General features: G+C 47.6%; 3 protein-coding genes across 3 annotated transcripts; 2 read left to right on the forward strand and 1 right to left on the reverse strand.

The window, feature by feature from the left end:
• Positions 1-1,821: 1,821 nt before the first annotated feature.
• On the reverse strand, positions 1,822-5,817 carry LOC112878956 (endoglucanase 5-like). Its single transcript, XM_025943241.1, has 2 exons — positions 4,305-5,817; positions 1,822-2,763 (listed from the first exon to the last, which is right to left on the reverse strand). The coding sequence occupies exons 1-2, from the start codon at positions 5,190-5,192 to the stop codon at positions 2,047-2,049; spliced, it is 1,605 nt and encodes a 534-aa protein (XP_025799026.1). The 5' UTR covers positions 5,193-5,817; the 3' UTR covers positions 1,822-2,046.
• A 5,278-nt stretch (positions 5,818-11,095) lies between these two features.
• LOC112874646 (U-box domain-containing protein 52-like) lies at positions 11,096-15,124 on the forward strand. Its single transcript, XM_025938099.1, has 10 exons — positions 11,096-11,357; positions 11,472-11,593; positions 11,799-11,920; positions 12,007-12,176; positions 12,283-12,325; positions 12,586-12,856; positions 12,969-13,052; positions 13,218-13,760; positions 14,007-14,765; positions 14,872-15,124. The coding sequence occupies exons 1-10, from the start codon at positions 11,096-11,098 to the stop codon at positions 14,947-14,949; spliced, it is 2,454 nt and encodes an 817-aa protein (XP_025793884.1). The 3' UTR covers positions 14,950-15,124.
• Positions 15,125-15,547: 423 nt separating this feature from the next.
• LOC112884337 (ribulose bisphosphate carboxylase small chain clone 512-like) lies at positions 15,548-16,509 on the forward strand. The gene is made up of 3 exons (XM_025949719.1): positions 15,548-15,712; positions 15,792-15,923; positions 16,036-16,509. Exons 1-3 carry the CDS (start codon positions 15,548-15,550, stop codon positions 16,291-16,293), a joined length of 555 nt encoding a protein of 184 aa, XP_025805504.1. The 3' UTR covers positions 16,294-16,509.
• The last annotated feature ends 381 nt before the right edge of the window (positions 16,510-16,890 follow it).

The following is a 16,890-nucleotide window of genomic DNA, read 5'->3' on the forward strand; positions in this document are numbered from 1 at the left end:
TAAGCTGATAAAATCATGGTCTGAGATATATACTATGCTTGAAGTGAGATCTTGGTACGAAGAGTTATCCGGGATGCCACAATCAATGCTTATGAAACCTGTAAAAACAAAATATTAAGTAAAAAGTATACTGTCAAGCATGCCATCATTCACAAACTTATTATCATCGAAAAGGGTTTGTTCATACGCATGGATCTTTCAATACGCTTTTGTTAAATTGTTAGATTTTCCTCTTTTACACGAGAAGGCTTTCCATCGAGCATTCATATGAACGATGTAAGCATACCTTTCCGTTGTAAACTATATGAAATCAGAGTTGCATGATTAGGGACAACGAACCTCAGATATCAGGCTGGCCACTAGTGTGCTTCAAGATGTAGAATAGGAGAACTGCAACGAATAGCTTCATGCTTCCTGTTCACCCTTATGATCACTGGACATAAAGAGAGACCTTCTACTTCAGAGACAAAGACTATATAAACATATGTACGAAGCATATCCACCAGACCAACACATTTGCAAATATTTACGCGTTTTATAAGGTTTCCCTATTCTGCCATCACAGGGCAAGAAAGTCAACAGTCAATGAGCTAGATCAGGCTAATCAGGGCTAGTGTGCCGCTTAATACCCCTTGTTGTTATCTCGTGCATAACTTAATCACTATCCTCCTATTGACCAGATACGATAAACTGTTAAGATGATCCTAACGAATCTTGCAAGTGTCATACACAGCTAAAATCAGGGAAGGAAAAAGTATGTCTGCCGCTGACTTTCATGTATATTTCTCCGTCTATCCCGATAATAGTAACTTAACAAGCCCTGAACCTTCTACACACTACGTGCTTTGCCAACAACTTTGAGGGCAAAATAAATTGTGTGACTGCAGATGCTCACATCACATATTGTTCTCATGGAGGCATGGATCCTACCTGTACCTACTGCGGGCATACCTTCCCAGTCTGCGCAATGCGCGGCAACTTCGTCCCCCTGACCAAGACGAAGATGGTGCGCGGCTTCGGACTTCGGAGACCCTCAAGTGCGCATGTCAGCGCGCACTCCACGGGCCGCCGCGCGGCTTCCCACGCTGCCTGCACGCCGGGCATAGGCGGCAGGGGAAGTCGCTACGCCGAACAGCCCACGCGCACGCCGACGCGCATCGCCTCCGGCGGCGCACTTCGCCCGCTCCCCACAGGGATCACCGAGACGCATTTCATCGAACACCTTCGGCGGCGCCGGCGAAGGCGCGGCGATGGCGGTGTCTGCGGCATTCCCTCGAACGCACCTGCCACTGCCAAGCCCATCAGCAGTCCAGCCCATGTCGCGGGACGCGGGACGTTGGGCCCTCGAGAGGTCCAGCCCATTAGTAGGGAAGCCCATGTCTATTTCGCTGCCGTGCTCGCTCGGGCTTCTTAGGGGCCCACCCGTTAGCACTAGCCCGCTGACACGGTCGGGCTTCCTGAGGGCCCATCGGTCGGTCACCACACATAACGAAGTCCCCTGATCAAGAAGCCAACCTTTCCCTTTGATTACGCGTCCAAAATTAATACTACCTCCGTTCCAGATGCAGAATATAGTTATTTTTAGATTTTCTCTAAGTTGAATTTTTTAAATTTTAAACTTTAACGGTAGGTATTAAAAAATATAATGATTGATAATATAAAAATAATATTAGTTTATTCATAATAAAATTGTAACTTTTATATTTAAAGTAATTATTTTTATGATATTATTGGTTAAAGATAAAAATATTTGATTTTGATCAAATTAAAAATTTATATTTTAGGACGGAGGCAGTAGTTAGAAACAAAACAACAGATCGATTATCCTTTCTAAAATTTCTATTACTCACTTGAAATTTGTATTTTTTTCTCTCTTTTCGATCCATTTCTATGTGCAAAACAAGAAACAAACACTGTTCTCTAGGAATCAACAAAAAGAATCATGTATACATCCATCCTAATCAACATCACTTTTTTTACTCTTTTGAAATTTTTTATTTTCCGCCATGTCATCGAAATTCTGTAAGGAATTGAACCATCCTCCTATCAAAGATCCTCCGCCGGCGCCGGCTCGGTCTCCTCCGCCGTCTCTGGCCGCCGCCGCTGCGGCTGCTGCCCCTCAAGCTGCATGAGCTTGGAGAAGACCCCGACCATGGGCGCCGTGTTGTACGTGCAGGCCTCCGTCTGCATGTACGCGCCGCGGCGGTCGCTGAAGACGTCCTCGCCGTTGGGCCCGCCGACGACGGCGCCGACGAGGTCGTGCGGGTTCTCTCGCCGCGCGCTGTACCACGAGTCGAACCCCTGGAGGCACCCGATGAAGTCCCGGTCGTGCCGGTACGACGCGCTCGACGCCGCGCGGTGGTGCACCCGCCGCGGGTACGCCGCGCCGTACCCCACCAGGTAGCTGGTGCGCATCGGGTTGCTGCCCAGGATGTAGTCGGCCTGGGACTTGGCGAACGCCAGCACGTCGCCGGCCTCGCCGGCGCCCTCCTCGCCGCCGCAGCGGAGGGGCTCGCCCAGGGCCGAGAGCACGTCGGAGTAGACGGTCAGGAGGAAGGCGGCGCCCGAGGCGTACTGGAGGTTGTTCCAGGGGCGGATGAAGAGCAGCCCCGCCGGGGTGCGGCCGGCGTTGTGCTCGGCGCCGCCGGGGTTCCGGTTCATGCACGAGCACACGTAGTACTCCCCCTTGGAACGGAGCTGCTCCACCACCGCGCGCTCCTCCGGGCTCAGCCGCAGCCGCCGCTCCTTCGCCTCCACCAGCAGCTGAAACATTCATCAGATCAACAGAGCAAAATCAGCAGCTGTCTAATTAAGAAAAAATAGAATCCTGGCCACATGATCCTTCTCCCTGGACCCTGGATTCAGTTTGTCAGGGCACTGGTTGTGATCCAACCACTTCAACTTTTGCCAAACATGTAACGACTGTTAGTTGAATGGCCCATGCATGGGTTGATGGATGTGCCATTTTTTTACCTTAAAATTGACTCTAGTGTTGTCTTCATGGGCAAGTGCCGTCTCATGCATGCTCCCTCTTTATTTGTTTTCTCTCTCAAACTATTTATGTGCTAACCTTTGCTTTCATTAATAAATTTCAGAATGACACTGACTCCTCTGCCCAAGTGCACCAGCAAGATGGCTAGAATCTTCAGAGTTGGTTGGTTTGCTTGCTTCAGAACATCACATTCCAAGCATGGTGAGAGGGAGGACAGGCTTGTGGATGCATAAAGAAATGTGCATGGTAAGAGATGGCTGCCTTGTATTCTAAGCATAGGGAGGAACCATGGTCAATGCTCTGTGTCAGGGTTAGGAATGCAGTCCATTTCTACAAGACCCCAATAATGCCAGCACTCTACTCTACTACACTTCATTAAAAAATTTCCCAGGGTTAGGAAAACAGTCTGTTTCTTGAAGAATAATGCATGGTACATAGAGCACATGAGAGGAAAAAATGTTATAAATGGCTGGCAAAGGACAGGGGAACAGGTAGAGGAAAGATATGATCTGCTTGCTCATAAACAATTGATGAGGCCTCTATATATGATCCCCATAGTTATGAACAGTGATCCTCTTCTTATTAATGAGCTAGATTTTGCCCATGTATATATCTGGCCTGTTCATTGTATTTGTATATGGTTTCTTTCAAAGGAAATTAATGTGGATGTGCCAAATCAGCACATATCTTTCCCATCAAAAGAAAATATTTTTTGAAATAAAAAAGAAAATACATAATGGAAAAACATATGCACACTATGCATTCCTCTACAAGATGGAGTTGTTGGTTGTGGAGATGCTGTGCATCTCCATCACATTCAAGCACAAGCAATGAGGGGGGCAGCAGGGCTATGCTTGTAAGATAGCCCAAGCAAAAGGGAATGGTGCACCAAACAGGCTTGCCCTTCATGCTAGCTTACAACCGGTGCTACTCACTTTGCAGGCATGCAGTTAAAACAAACATCCACATCAAAGTGGCCCAACCAAAAGAGAATGTTAACCACCTATCCCCTCGGCTCAGACTTCGGGCCATGCGTGCCAGCAACTGCCGCCCCCCCCCCCCCCCCCCCAAAACAAATCAACGGTGGAAAATTTTTGCTGGACAAGATGATGGCGCAATCCGATAAAAGGCGAAAACGATACGTTCATGAATTCCACGTGAAGTCCTTTTTTTCTAAAAATTGATGTGGATTAATGTAGGATTCGACAAAATTTTACATATTTCAAACAAGACGGGAGACGGTTAGATGTACATTCGTGGCGGTTCACAATACCAAAATGAATAGGGGTGAGCGTGGGTGCAGCGTGCATACCTCGGATGCGAGGACCTGGAGTCCAGCGTACTTGATGTCCCAGCTGAACTCGGAGACGGCCCAGCCGGTGCCGCCGAATTCGTCGGCGTTGGCGAGGGCGTACTCGAGGTAGTCGCGGCGGCTGGTGGCGCGGTGCAGCCAGAGCGCCGCCCACAGCAGCTCGTCCTTGTACCCGCTCGACGACGGGTAGTAGTTCTTGACCACCTCCACGCTGTCGTCGTAGCGCCCCCTGAACTTGTCGGCAAACTCGAACAGCTGCTGCGCGTGGTGGAGGAGCAGGTGCGCGTAGTGCGCGTCGCCGGAGCGGCGGAACACGAGGGACGCGGCGGCCAAGGCGGCCGCGGTCTCGGCGGCGACCTCGGAGCCGGGGTTCTCGGCGTCCACCTTGTAGGCGCGCCGCGACGTGGTCATGTCCTCGGGCCGCTGCCAGCAGTAGTGGTCGGAGTCGCCGTCGCCGACCTGCGCCCACAGCTCGTTGGGCGCCGTGTGCGCCTTGATGAAGTAGTCGGTGCCCCACTTGATGGCCTGCAGCGCGTGCGCGAGCTCCCCGGCGGCGGACACGCCGTCGCCGTACTCGAGGACGCCCCAGGAGAGTAGGGTGACGGTGAACGCCATGGGGAGGCCGAACTTGACGTGGTCGCCGGCGTCGTAGTACCCGCCGACGAGGTCCACCCCCTGCTCGAGGCCGTCGGTGAGCCCCGAGTGGCCGCGCCACCGCACGCGCTGGTTGTACGGCAGCCGCCCCGACCGCTGCGCCTCGAAGTAGAGCAGGCTCTTGGACAGCGCGTCGCCGTAGTCGTGCGCCGCGGACGCCGCCGTCGCCACCACCGCCAGCGACACGGCGACCACGGCCGCGGCCACCACGAAGCGGCCGGAGACGTCGCTCATTGCAAGAACCGAGCCCGACGACCAACCACCAGCAGCCGGCGCCGCCCCTCTGCTCCTCCTCCTCCACAAACTCCGGCGGCGGCGGCGCAGACGCAGCACATAGATCAATCAATCAATCCCGCACGACGATCGACCGGACGACCTCCTCTGACGATGATGAACTATCTCCAAGATCCACCAGCAGGCTTCTCTTCTTCTTATCCTCCACTCGGCGAAACGGAAACGGCAACGGAAGGAATAACTGCAGTGAGGCAGTAAGTGATGGCTGGCTGCTGATTAATTCGCTGCCAAATTTAGCAGGGCGGCCTCGGCGACGCGATGATCAGGCGAGCACGGCACGGCACGGCAAGACCGCCTCTCGCTCTCTCTGGAACGCAGCAGGGCGCGGCGCATTTATACCCGTGGCCGCCGTTTGGAGGATTAGGAGGAGGAGGAGGAGGAGGAAGAAGAAGAGACAAGCAAGTGATAGGGTAGGAAGGCCGCGTGCATGCCGGAGCAGGAGAGCAGGTGCAGGTCGGGGCGAGGACGGAGCAGCGGGTTGGTGGACTGAAGACCGCAAGGGTTGGGGTCGTCCTCCGGCTTGGCTGGGCATGGCGGTGTCTTCACAAGAGGATGACAGGGACGCCGGCTGCTCTCGCACGAGCAACTCTCTTTTTTTTTTGTTTGCAACTTTATACACATGTTGAGCTTCCTGACGATGTGATGTTGTTGAGCTTTGTTCTGGTTGTGCCCGGACCCACGTCTTGCTCTGTTCTTGGTTGGTCCAGCCCGGTCCACGTGGCGAAGCAGGGGCCGTCTAGGCCGTCCGATCGCAGACCGACGGCTGGGATTGACGGATTCATATGTGGAAACAAAAAAAAAATTATTATGAATTTGCTCAGTCTTAGCATAAATTTGTTCTGTCTTAGCTGATTGCCTGAGCTTCCGCTACCATTTCAAAATATAAGGCATGGAAAATACTACGGTTAGCTATATATGGTGATCGGTTATCGGACTAAGGGAGCGTTGGAATGTTGACGGCGACGCACCATTTTGACGTACTATGTGTAATGCGTGGTTTTATATAGTCGATTCAGTCATTATTAGTGAATAGTTTTTCATCACCTGATGTCCAATTAACAGATTGCCAAATTATTCCACTGTGGTCTTTTTCGCTAAGAGAAAAGAAAAAAGAAAGAAAGGAGAATGGTTTGGCCCTGTTTTTCTATGATCAGATCGCATGTCACGGGAGGCAAAGGTTTTCTCAACAAGTAAGTAAACAACGGAATTGAATTCATACACCAAAAGTCACACACACACACACACACACAAACTAATCTATTGTGAGGCGTGTCGCATGTCTGATGAGTAGTAGTTCGTTGCGACGTCTCCGTCAGGTGTCAGTAAGTAACCGGTCGTTCGAGTCTCCATTCCTCCCCGCTGCTGTGACAAGTAAGCTTAGAACCCAGGCCGCAGACAGCGCAACTTGTGACCAGTATAGGATGCTTCGGTTGGAATCCAAAACGAAAGCTCCTGTAAGGGAAAAAAATGCTTGCTTTTTGACGCATCTCTGATGAAGCTGCACAGACAAACAAAGATAGATAGTCCACGTTTACAACAAGCTTGATTAGTTAGAGTTCGCAACAGCGTGTTAGGCGAGACTGGACCTTGACAAGGAGAGTTTAGACTTGGTATAGTACCATAAATGTTATATGCGGCAGCCATAGTGCAATGAAGAAATTTAAAGTTTTCTCGCAGCCCATAATTTTTCTGATGAGATAATGGAAGTATATGGAATAAAAAGGAGTGTATCCCTGCCTTAGATTATATATTAAAAAATGATGATTTTTAGGATGTATAATATTTTTTATCCTATATTCATTTTTGATGTTTTTTCCTTTTTGCCAATCTACCTTGAAACATGAGAAGAGTCCAAGAGAGTTTTTTTCTTTTTCAAGGCGGATTCTTGTGCTGCAACATTATTCATGTCGGCGGCATCACGATTTTGCAACATATATCAAATTTTGCTCTAATTAATATATTCTCTTCTTAGAAAAAGCTCTAGGATTTCAAATCTGGTTTATTCTCCTCGTGAAAACCTCTAGTTCATCATCATTTGCTTTTAGTTTTTCCATTTTATTAGCTACTTTATTTCCTTCTAGAATAGGGACACAAGCAAGCTCTGTCGTCTGTTAAGCAGATGAGGTGGACAATTCACATCCGCAGTCACATGAAAGAAGTAAGACCCAGAACCAGCGTTCCATTTTTGACAAACAAGCGAGGTAGTTAGGTTTCAGGATTCAGATTTTACCCAAGCAGCAGCAATATCAGTTCATATTCCAAAAAAAAAAGTTCCTTCAACAACACATCTTCTTTTTTTTTAAGAATGTGACTGAGCACATATTTCATTAAGAAAAAAGACAAGTTTTACAGTGATCGAAAATCTGCAGACCCGGCGAACCGTCTTCCACAACACCACTCGCTGTTCGGAAAAGATACTATCATATACCTAATTTTTTTCCATGGAATAAAAATGGGACACCCGTCAAACGTTGCAAATATATGTGCATTGCGTCATGCATCTGTCATCAGGCTGCAGCAGGCAGAGATCAAGAAAAAGGTCAAAAAGGGCAATGAAAAAGATTTGGCAAATGGCAATGGAACACCAACCTACACACGCGTGCATGGAAATGCAACGCGAGCGTGTCAACGTTGCAGGATTACAGTCAGTTGAAGCAACGTACACTACTGCATGTCCGCATCTTCGACGCCGAACCTTGACGACGATGGCAGCCCGGTCTGCGAACGGATCAAAGACGAAGTCGTCACGGGTCAAGGTCGTCAGTTATCGCCTACTAGCTGTAGACTATAGCTACTGTCTCTTCTCCTCCTCCTCCTTTTTTCTCATGCATGCATGTACAGAATCTGAATTCTCAAAGCCAGCCGGCCACTGCAACTAGCTAGATGATTGGTAGAATTCCAAGGTAGATTCATCTTCAAAAAACTCCAAGCTAGATAAGGTAGTAGATAGATGATGGTACACAGGTGCATGATTGGGCATTTTGCATGGAGCCAAATTACAAGCCAGCAGCAAGTAAAAGATGACGCTGCACCAGGACTTTTCATTCCCAGGACCCAGATGACCTGATTGGCAGGCAAATGTATTCAAAGCCAAAAGTTTGGGCTGTTATGTAGAAAAAAGGAGAACACAAAGGTTGAATATGGGGAACTAACATCTTTTTGTCTACTATAAATTAGTTTAGCTGATGACGGTGCATATATAGGAAGGTTGTGAAAGTTGTTTGCATATATATAAATTTTTACATCGCATGATATGCACCGGTAGTCTGATACTTTGACCTTGCTTGTAAACAGGAAAGAAGAAAGAAAGGTCGAAGCACCTACTAGCTGCTGCCAGAAAAGGCCTAACCTTCCCTCTCTCTTCTTTTTTTAACCTGAACCACCGGTCAGCATCATATCAGTGGACGATCAAAGGAGAACAGCAGCAGCAGCCCATGCATGAATGCATGCATCAGACTCACTCGTTTTCGGCTGTTTGATTTACTAGCTGTTTCTTGCGCGTAGTACGTGTTTGGTGGATTCGATCAAGTTTAGTCCAACTCTGTTTATGGGTTTACAATGACTTGCTTTGCTTAGCATGGATGCTTTTTCTCCGTTGCCGGCTGGGGAGTTCGGTGAGGGGATTGATAGAGAAAGCTGGCTTGGGGGGCATCCTTGTATCAGATGGGCACCGTTTGTCAGCGACGCACTAACCACTGTAGTTGCAGGGCAGATGTCAATCGGTCTAATGGGGTTTTGATCGATCTTCAGTTCCAGAGTTGACATCAGGTCGATCGTGCAGGAAACGTATTCTCTGCAGTACAGCATGTTCATTAATAATAATGGCCGATAGGAGTTCTAGCTAGATGCTATATGTCCTTTGATCTATATATTGTCCTAAATATATGCTGTAGATATGATATTCTTTAGGGTATCTTTTCTCAAATACATCTAGCAACCAGTGGGGGAGGGGTTATACGCAAAAGGTCAAAAAGATGTTTCAGCGATAATACATAGTTTCTTATTTATTATTTTGTCTTTCAAAAAAATAGTTTCTTGTTTATTTTTAAAGGTATTTTTACCACCTAACCTGCTGGATCAAGCTGCTACAGCTAGAGTCATATTGGTGATAATAATAATAAACACAGACACAAATATTTATTACACATCACACTAACGATACAGTATATAACCAATTCAGCAACATGTAGCGCAATGGTTTCGCATGTTTCAAAGTGCTTCCATTCTTGTCGTCCTTCTTGGAATAGCTTTCGCGGAAGCCATTCGTAAGTTATGCAAATTGACTCAAATCTGTAACAAACTAGTATACAGATTACTTTAATTAGGGGCTGTTTGGATCCTCTCATTTTGGAAGGAATTGAAATCTACTTAATAAACTAGGCAATTTGGCTTAGAATTTAACATCCCATCATTTTCCAACCACTTTCTAAAGTTTAGATATAAATCTATCCGAAATTCACATGGTGGGAGATGAAAATCGATTCTATACACTGCCAAGCTATGTTTCTATTCCGTAACTTGTAACGCGTACGCTCTCTAGCTCACTCCTCTACGGTAGAAATATAGCACATAAGTATCTCCATCATATATATGGCCAACAACAGTATACAGGTATATTCCATATATAATTATATTAGCTTAATAGACTAACATCTAAATTATAACTATTATAATAGAATTCAATTTGAAGGTTCCAAACGGTGCCTTAGATTACTTGATGCCCCATCCTCTATGTGACCCACATATGCTTTTTTTCAGATATGGTGTCAGATATATGTTGTTTCAAAGCAAATTTAGTTTGCTCTGCTCCAGATGCTTTCTCAAACATGGTTATTATTTGCCATTAGATTTAGATTATTAGAAAAGCATGACTTCTAAGAACAAAACAAGGTGATTAATAGACGTGGTTTGTACCCCTGTTGTGTCTCATTATTAAAGATATTTCTTTCAATAGTAGCCAACATGTTCATTTGCATTGTGTACGTGGTGGCTTCATCAATCCTAATACCTCCTAGCATGGTTTCCCTTATGCATTCATGAAGATATGTTGTCTATGCATAATTTATAGTATTAGTTGTGCGTGTATATATGTAAGCATTTATGTTTATACTGTATTTAAGAAAAAATAGAGAAAGAGAAGAGAGAATAAGTCACGATTCATGGACAAGATTTTGAACAAAATGTTTCATTAACCCCACCATGAAATATCTCTTGATAGTGTATGTATTTCATATGTGTTAATATACTTTTTCATAAATTTAAAAAAGTAGGAGAAATTTGCCTTAGAATAAACTCCCTCCGTCTTAGAATATAGCTACGTTTAGATTTTTCCAAAGTCAAACTTTTTTAACTTTGACCAACAATATCTCTAAAAAGAAATTATTTCAAATAGAAAATGTTCATATTATAATAGTTGGTTTCATAATGAATCTACAGACACAATTTTTATGTTATTAGTCTCTATGATTCTTTTGCTATTTATAGTCAAAATTGAAAAGATTTGATTTTAAAAAAGTTTAAACGTAGTTATATTCTGGGATGGATGGAGTATTAAGGGAGGGATAGAAGGAGTATTGTTTTTGGGCTTTCCGGGTTTTGGGCCAGGCTTGGGCTCACTTTTCTTTTGGAAAACTTGGGCTCACTTTTCAATTTTCATCAAGGAAAGGACAAATAGAAGAAGTGGCATGCAACCGCAGCGGGTTCCCCGCCAAGCTCGCGTCCTCCTCCCTTTTTTCGCGCCCCCTCTCTTATCCCACCCCCACCACCACCACCTGGCCATTGGTTGACGCCATTGACGCCATGCCCTCGTCCTCCTCCTCCGCCACGCCCAGCCCCGCTCGGAGATGTCGTACACGTTCAACACGCAGCCCATCGTCACGCCGGCGAAGAAGAAGGACTCCCGCAAGGACGCCGCCGACGCCGCCGTGAGGCACTGCACCCCGCTCTCGTCGAGGGAGCGCGGCGCGGGGACGGCCGCCGTCGCCGTGGACGGCGACAGGGGCAGCCAGTACGCGCTCAAGTGGGCCGCCGACCACATCCTCGCCCGCGGCCATCCCTTCTTCCTCATCCACGTCCGCCGCAAGCCCACCTCCTTCCACGCCCACGGTAATCTCACTCCTAATTAATTTTCTTGATGTCCAAAATGCAATCTGCTTGATTTGTTCTATCAGTCAGATGTGTTGCTAGATTTCTGAATCTCTCTGATTGTGATGTGTGCAGGGGGGAAGCAGTTCTCCATATCGCACGTGCAGGATCATGTTCCGGCCGCTTTTCAGGCTCAGGTCGATCTTCATGCTAAAGATCTGATGCTTCCCTTCCAGTGTTTCTGCAGCAGGAGAGGGGTATGCACCATATCGCCTACATTTCCTTTTGATGAAACGCAGGGTTTCAGTTATTCTTCTGCATTTGAATTTAGGAAAAGGCGGTGCAAATGTAGACTAACTGTTTGAATGTACTGATCAGATGATATTACTGTCAGTGTGATCATATAACGATTTGGTACCAAATACCGTAACCTTTTTGTCTGACTTACTTCAATATCTACAGTTGCAATGCAGTGAAATTGTCCTGGATGGAACAGATGTGGCGAAAGCTATTGTCGATTTTGTTGTGAGATACAAGGTCGACAAGTTAGTATTGGGGGCAGCATGCAGAAATGCATTTACAAGGTGCGGTGTAAAATCTTAAACAAGCCATACACATAAGATTCCTTTTTCTGAAAGGATTCCATCGTTTTCCCTTGTTTTTTTTTCAGAACAATATGGAAATTGGATGTGCCAACATCTGTCACAAAATCCGCACCGAGCTCCTGTTCAGTGTATGTGATAGCAAAAGGAAAGATTTCTTCTTTTAGGCCTGCCACTTATGCAGATGATAACAGCAAAGAAGATTTGAAATCTGATCTACCTGTCAAACAACTAGAAGGTGTGAAAAGTGTGTTTCTCTTACACCCTTATTCCTTGGATTGTACAATACTAATCTCGGATAGATTGTTCCATGGATGCTCATGAGGTGCATATGTGATTCGCAGGTGAACCAACAGACAAGTTGCATGATGGGCATGATCCATCAAAGTGAGTATAAAATTCCCCCGTCCACAGAAATGGCCGTCTTGTCGGCTGTATGCAAGTCTACTCATGCTGTCTTCCGATCAATATTTAGCCTACCAGTCTACAACATCTATCTGTGACAAATCGATATAGGGTGGAGTTGTTCAGATCTGTACTCGTTAATTATTTGGACCATTTGTTCTCTTCAGTTCTTCAACTCGTCTGCAATTATTTTTGTACATGCTGGTGGTTTCTATTTTTTTCACACTGTGAACTCTGCTCAGGCCTATGCCAGCACGTGCCGTGATGCCCATTTATGCCAGTTCTGATGGATCAACGGGAGACGGGAGCCTCCTGTCATCAGATCAACGAGGACATAGCGACTCTTCATCTCTACAAACAGCATCTTCATGCCCAAGTGAATTCTTTAACGACATTGATCAACATGGCAATCATTTGTCATCAGATGCTCATAGTGCACTAAATCATGGACACAGCGTCTACAGTCCATTGTTGCCAACCACATGCTCTGAATCAAATTGTCACCATTTAACAGTATGTTTTCAACATTTAACCTGCTATATCTTGTTTCTGAAGTAGTGTTAATTTGCAAAAATATTACTGTCCCATATACACGGAAGGCTTATCAACAGCATGCAATTTGCAGGAAGAAGATGACGCTGAACTAAGTCTCTTTAAGATTGAAAGGAACCAAAACAATAGCGATATGCTTCCGTGGAAGTACATAGAGGTATTGTTGGTACCTCATGCTTGCTTGATGGTTGTGACTCACACTGTGAAAATGATTGTGGTTCCAAGTTCAAATTTGAACTGAATCTGAAGTACTCTATTAGTTACCACATTTACATATTTGGATCAAACATGTCACCTAAAATCTTGTGCATATGTTGAACAGGAACACAAGGAGCCGCCAAGAAACCTGGAAAGTTCCTCTTCCAACCTTCCATCTCAGAGGAACAGACCGGATGTAGAACCATGCAGTCAGTCAGCAATTGGCCCAAAGCATAAACACTTGAGCCTTGACACTTTATCTTCTGACAGTCAACGCAGAGAAAGAATCAACGAGGAATTTACAGATCATAATTACCATGATATCACTCAACCGCTGTTGAGACGCTGGCCACCGATTCAGTCACCTAGAGACGACAATATAGGTGGATCTGCTCCAGAAGAGCCTCACATGCTTCCACTCACCCTTAAAGCCTTGCCAAGGCCAATCGAGACGAAACGGATGCTGGAGTGTCTCCCTACAAGACTCGAATGCAAAATATACAAGCCTGATGATATCACGAACGCGACTGAGCATTTCTCTGATGAGCTGAAGGTTGGGGAAGGAGGCTACGGACCAGTCTACAAAGCGACACTTGACGGCACTGTTGTGGCCATCAAGATCCTCTATTCTAATGTAACTCAGGGACTGAAGCAGTTTCAACAGGAGGTATGCTCACAGCTGATTTTGTCTGACAAAACAGTATCCTGTTTGCCACTAGCATTCCTATTTTCCAAAGTCTAAACTGCATAATCTTTTTCTTTTTTTTTGCAATTTTGATGTTTAATCTGTTCCGTTGGTCTTACAAGCAACATTCAGTAGTAATGGTTCCAAAAGGCTGTACTTTTATGGATTTGATGAAGTAATCATCTCTGTTTGTTGTTGTATTACCATCATCATCATCATCATCGTCAGGTTGAGCTGCTGAATAACATTCGGCACCCGAACATGGTGCACCTGGTTGGCGCGTGCCCGGAGTACGGCTGCCTGGTGTACGAGTACATGCCGAACGGCAGCCTGGAGGACCGCCTCTTCTGCCGTTCCGGCACGCCGCCGCTGCCGTGGCCGCTCCGCTTCAAGATCGCCGTGGAGATCGCGAGCGGCCTGCTCTACCTGCACAAGATGAAGCCCGAGGCGTTCGTCCACCGCGACCTCAAGCCGGGCAACATCCTTCTGGACGCCCACTTCGTCTCCAAGATCGGCGACGTCGGGCTGGCGCGCATCATCCCACGGTCCATGGACGGCGCCGCCGCGACGACGCAGTACCGGGAGACGGCGGCGGCGGGCACCTTCTGCTACATCGACCCGGAGTACCAGAAGACGGGGCTGGTGTGCACCAAGTCCGACGTGTACGCGCTGGGCGTCATCTACCTGCAGATGGTCACCGCCAGGGAGCCCATGGGGCTCGCGTACACCGTCTCCGACGCGCTGGAGGAAGGCACGTTCGCCGACGTCCTGGACGGCAACGTGACCGGCTGGCCGGTGCGGGAGGCCCAGGCATTCGCCGAGCTGGCGCTCAAGTGCTGCGAGATGCGGCGCCGGGACCGCCCGGACCTGGAGACAGTCGTGATGCCCGAGCTGATCCGGCTGCACCGGCTCGTCTCGCCGGCGGAATACTCTTCTCCTCCTCCTCCTTCCATGGATCATGCTCATCACCGTTCAGCAAGTGAGAAGGTAGAAGTAATCAGCACCACTTTCTTCTCCAATCGATCTTGAAGTTTGCAACTGATGCCGGATTTGCCGTTTAACTTGGAGTTTTCCTTTTCTACTGCGATCGCAGGATTTGCATTTGGATGATGACCTGGTACACATCCTGAGCGATGCGAGCATGAAGGGAGGAATATCATTTGCAATATAAACAAACATCATGAGGACCAGAAGTAGGTCTAATTGTACTACGTGCTTTCACTGGAATCTGCAGTGGTTTCTATGATTTTTTTTTGTAAATACCGCCTTAGCCCGGCAATTTTGGGGATCATTTTGCTTGGAATTATGCCATGATCATTTTGGATGATGCTTTGAATTTTATACACTTCCACACTGAAGGATATCTATGGAAAATTTAGCTGACAATATCATTGTACAACTTCCCATGGTACCCAAAAAAAACAATGAATGCGAATTTATGTTTTCTTGTGAATGAGACATGTCAAGCCCTTTGTAAACTATGTTTAGTGAACAATTAGTGGATCCAAACAATTGCTGGGCATGAACGATGGTTGAAAGCGAAAGAGAAATTCTCGGCGGCGGGCGGCGGCACCGAGGGGAGATCGCCATTGCTCTGGCCCCATCGCCGTCTTGGAGCCACCGTTTCTCTCGACCAATGGCCGTGGCATCTCTCTTGGTTAAAGCAGGCACCAGCGTCTCCGCTTCAGCTTCGCTTGCCGCCGCCGCCGCCGCTCCCCCATCTCTGATCTCGTTGCCCATCAGCCACTCCCGTGACCGTGCTCGAGAATATGCTCGCCAACTCGGCCGCCGCCAGCTTGGTCGTCTCCGTTGCCGGCGCCGCCGGCCAGCGGCCGGAGCCGCCGGCAAGGCTTGCCCAGCGGAGGCTGCTGCCCGCAGGCCCATCTCGCAGGGCAAGGGCTGCATCCAACGGCTTCAGAACGCACTGCATGAAGGTGAGAGTCTGCATCGAGGGTTTCATGCCCGGAATTTCGTGTTCCTGACGCTGAACTCATCCATGGGGTATGACGCCAGACCTGGAACCCATTCACCAACACTAGGTACGAGGCGCTGTCGTATCTGCCGCCGCTGACGCCGGAGTCCGTCGCCAAGGAGGTGGAGTTCATCATGGCCAAAGGATGGGTGCCCTGCCTCGAGTTCGACAAGGTGTTCTGTCCACCATCCATGGCGGCGGCGCCGTCTCGTCCGATCTCGCCGGAATAGCAGGATCCCGTCAGGCCATGGCATGTAATTTGTAAACTGTGATGTGATGCTGCAGGCCGGAGAGATCCACCGGAGCAACAGCCGGATGCCGGGGTACTACGACGGCCGGTACTGGACGCTGTGGAAGCTGCCCATGTTCGGCTGCGCCGACGCGGCGGAGGTGCTCCGGGAGGTGGAAGAGTGCCGGAGGGAGTACCCGGACGCCTACATCCGTCTCATCGCCTTCGACAGCTTGCGCCAGTGCCAGTGCATGTCCTTCGTCGTCCACAAGCCCGCCCATGCTCCGGCGGCGGCAGCGCCAGCTTCAAACTGAGTCTGGCCTCGCCATGGCTTCAGGCTTCAGACCGTCAGCTACTGGGGTCTCCATGCAATGATGAACCCTATTTGATTTCTCTCTGTTCTAATGTTGAATTGATCCACTGTTTTTTCAATACTGATTAGATGAAAATAAAAGATTTTAGACGATAACAAGGCGACAAAAACGATTGTTTGGATCTCGTTTTGCTTGCACAATCTGAACATTGGAGATCTCAACCTTCTGGAGATGAAACTTGTGTGACTTGAAGAAACTGACAATATGAATAACGTAAAACTAACGTATTGCATTCAAACACAGCTTCCCATTCGTGGATTTCATCAGATCTGACATAGCAGCTGACACGATAATTGCTGTCGGACACATCTGCAGAACCTTTTCCCAATCTCTATTGAGCTGAAAAAGATGGGTTTACCAGCCCAGGGCTCTTAGCAGATGGGCCAACAAACACAATAGGACTGTAGGAATAGCCTTTCAACACTTCTGGAAAAGGTTGCTGTCATGCATGCCAAGCCACATCGGCCATGCACAGTACCAGCTATGACATGCTGCAAGAAGGGGTTCAAACAGGTGTAACATAAAAATGAAGGAGCT

This window comes from Panicum hallii, chromosome 1 (genome assembly GCF_002211085.1).
Source record: "Panicum hallii strain FIL2 chromosome 1, PHallii_v3.1, whole genome shotgun sequence".
In the NCBI taxonomy this organism is placed as follows: Eukaryota; Viridiplantae; Streptophyta; class Magnoliopsida; order Poales; family Poaceae; genus Panicum; species Panicum hallii.

What these genes read in the sequence shown, in the direction of transcription:
- LOC112878956 (XM_025943241.1), bottom strand. Translation starts at nt 5,192, where the DNA reads ATGAGCGACGTCTCCGGCCGCTTCGTGGTGGCCGCGGCCGTGGTCGCC. An exon ending in TCCAGGTCCTCGCATCCGAG is followed by an intron (nt 2,764 to 4,304) that starts GTATGCACGCTG and finishes TGAATGTTTCAG; the next exon opens with CTGCTGGTGGAGGCGAAGGA.
- LOC112874646 (XM_025938099.1), top strand. Translation starts at nt 11,096, where the DNA reads ATGTCGTACACGTTCAACACGCAGCCCATCGTCACGCCGGCGAAGAAG. An exon ending in CAAATTGTCACCATTTAACA is followed by an intron (nt 12,857 to 12,968) that starts GTATGTTTTCAA and finishes TGCAATTTGCAG; the next exon opens with GAAGAAGATGACGCTGAACT. An exon ending in ACCGTTCAGCAAGTGAGAAG is followed by an intron (nt 14,766 to 14,871) that starts GTAGAAGTAATC and finishes CTGCGATCGCAG; the next exon opens with GATTTGCATTTGGATGATGA.
- LOC112884337 (XM_025949719.1), top strand. Translation starts at nt 15,548, where the DNA reads ATGCTCGCCAACTCGGCCGCCGCCAGCTTGGTCGTCTCCGTTGCCGGC. An exon ending in TCAGAACGCACTGCATGAAG is followed by an intron (nt 15,713 to 15,791) that starts GTGAGAGTCTGC and finishes GTATGACGCCAG; the next exon opens with ACCTGGAACCCATTCACCAA. An exon ending in CCTGCCTCGAGTTCGACAAG is followed by an intron (nt 15,924 to 16,035) that starts GTGTTCTGTCCA and finishes GTGATGCTGCAG; the next exon opens with GCCGGAGAGATCCACCGGAG.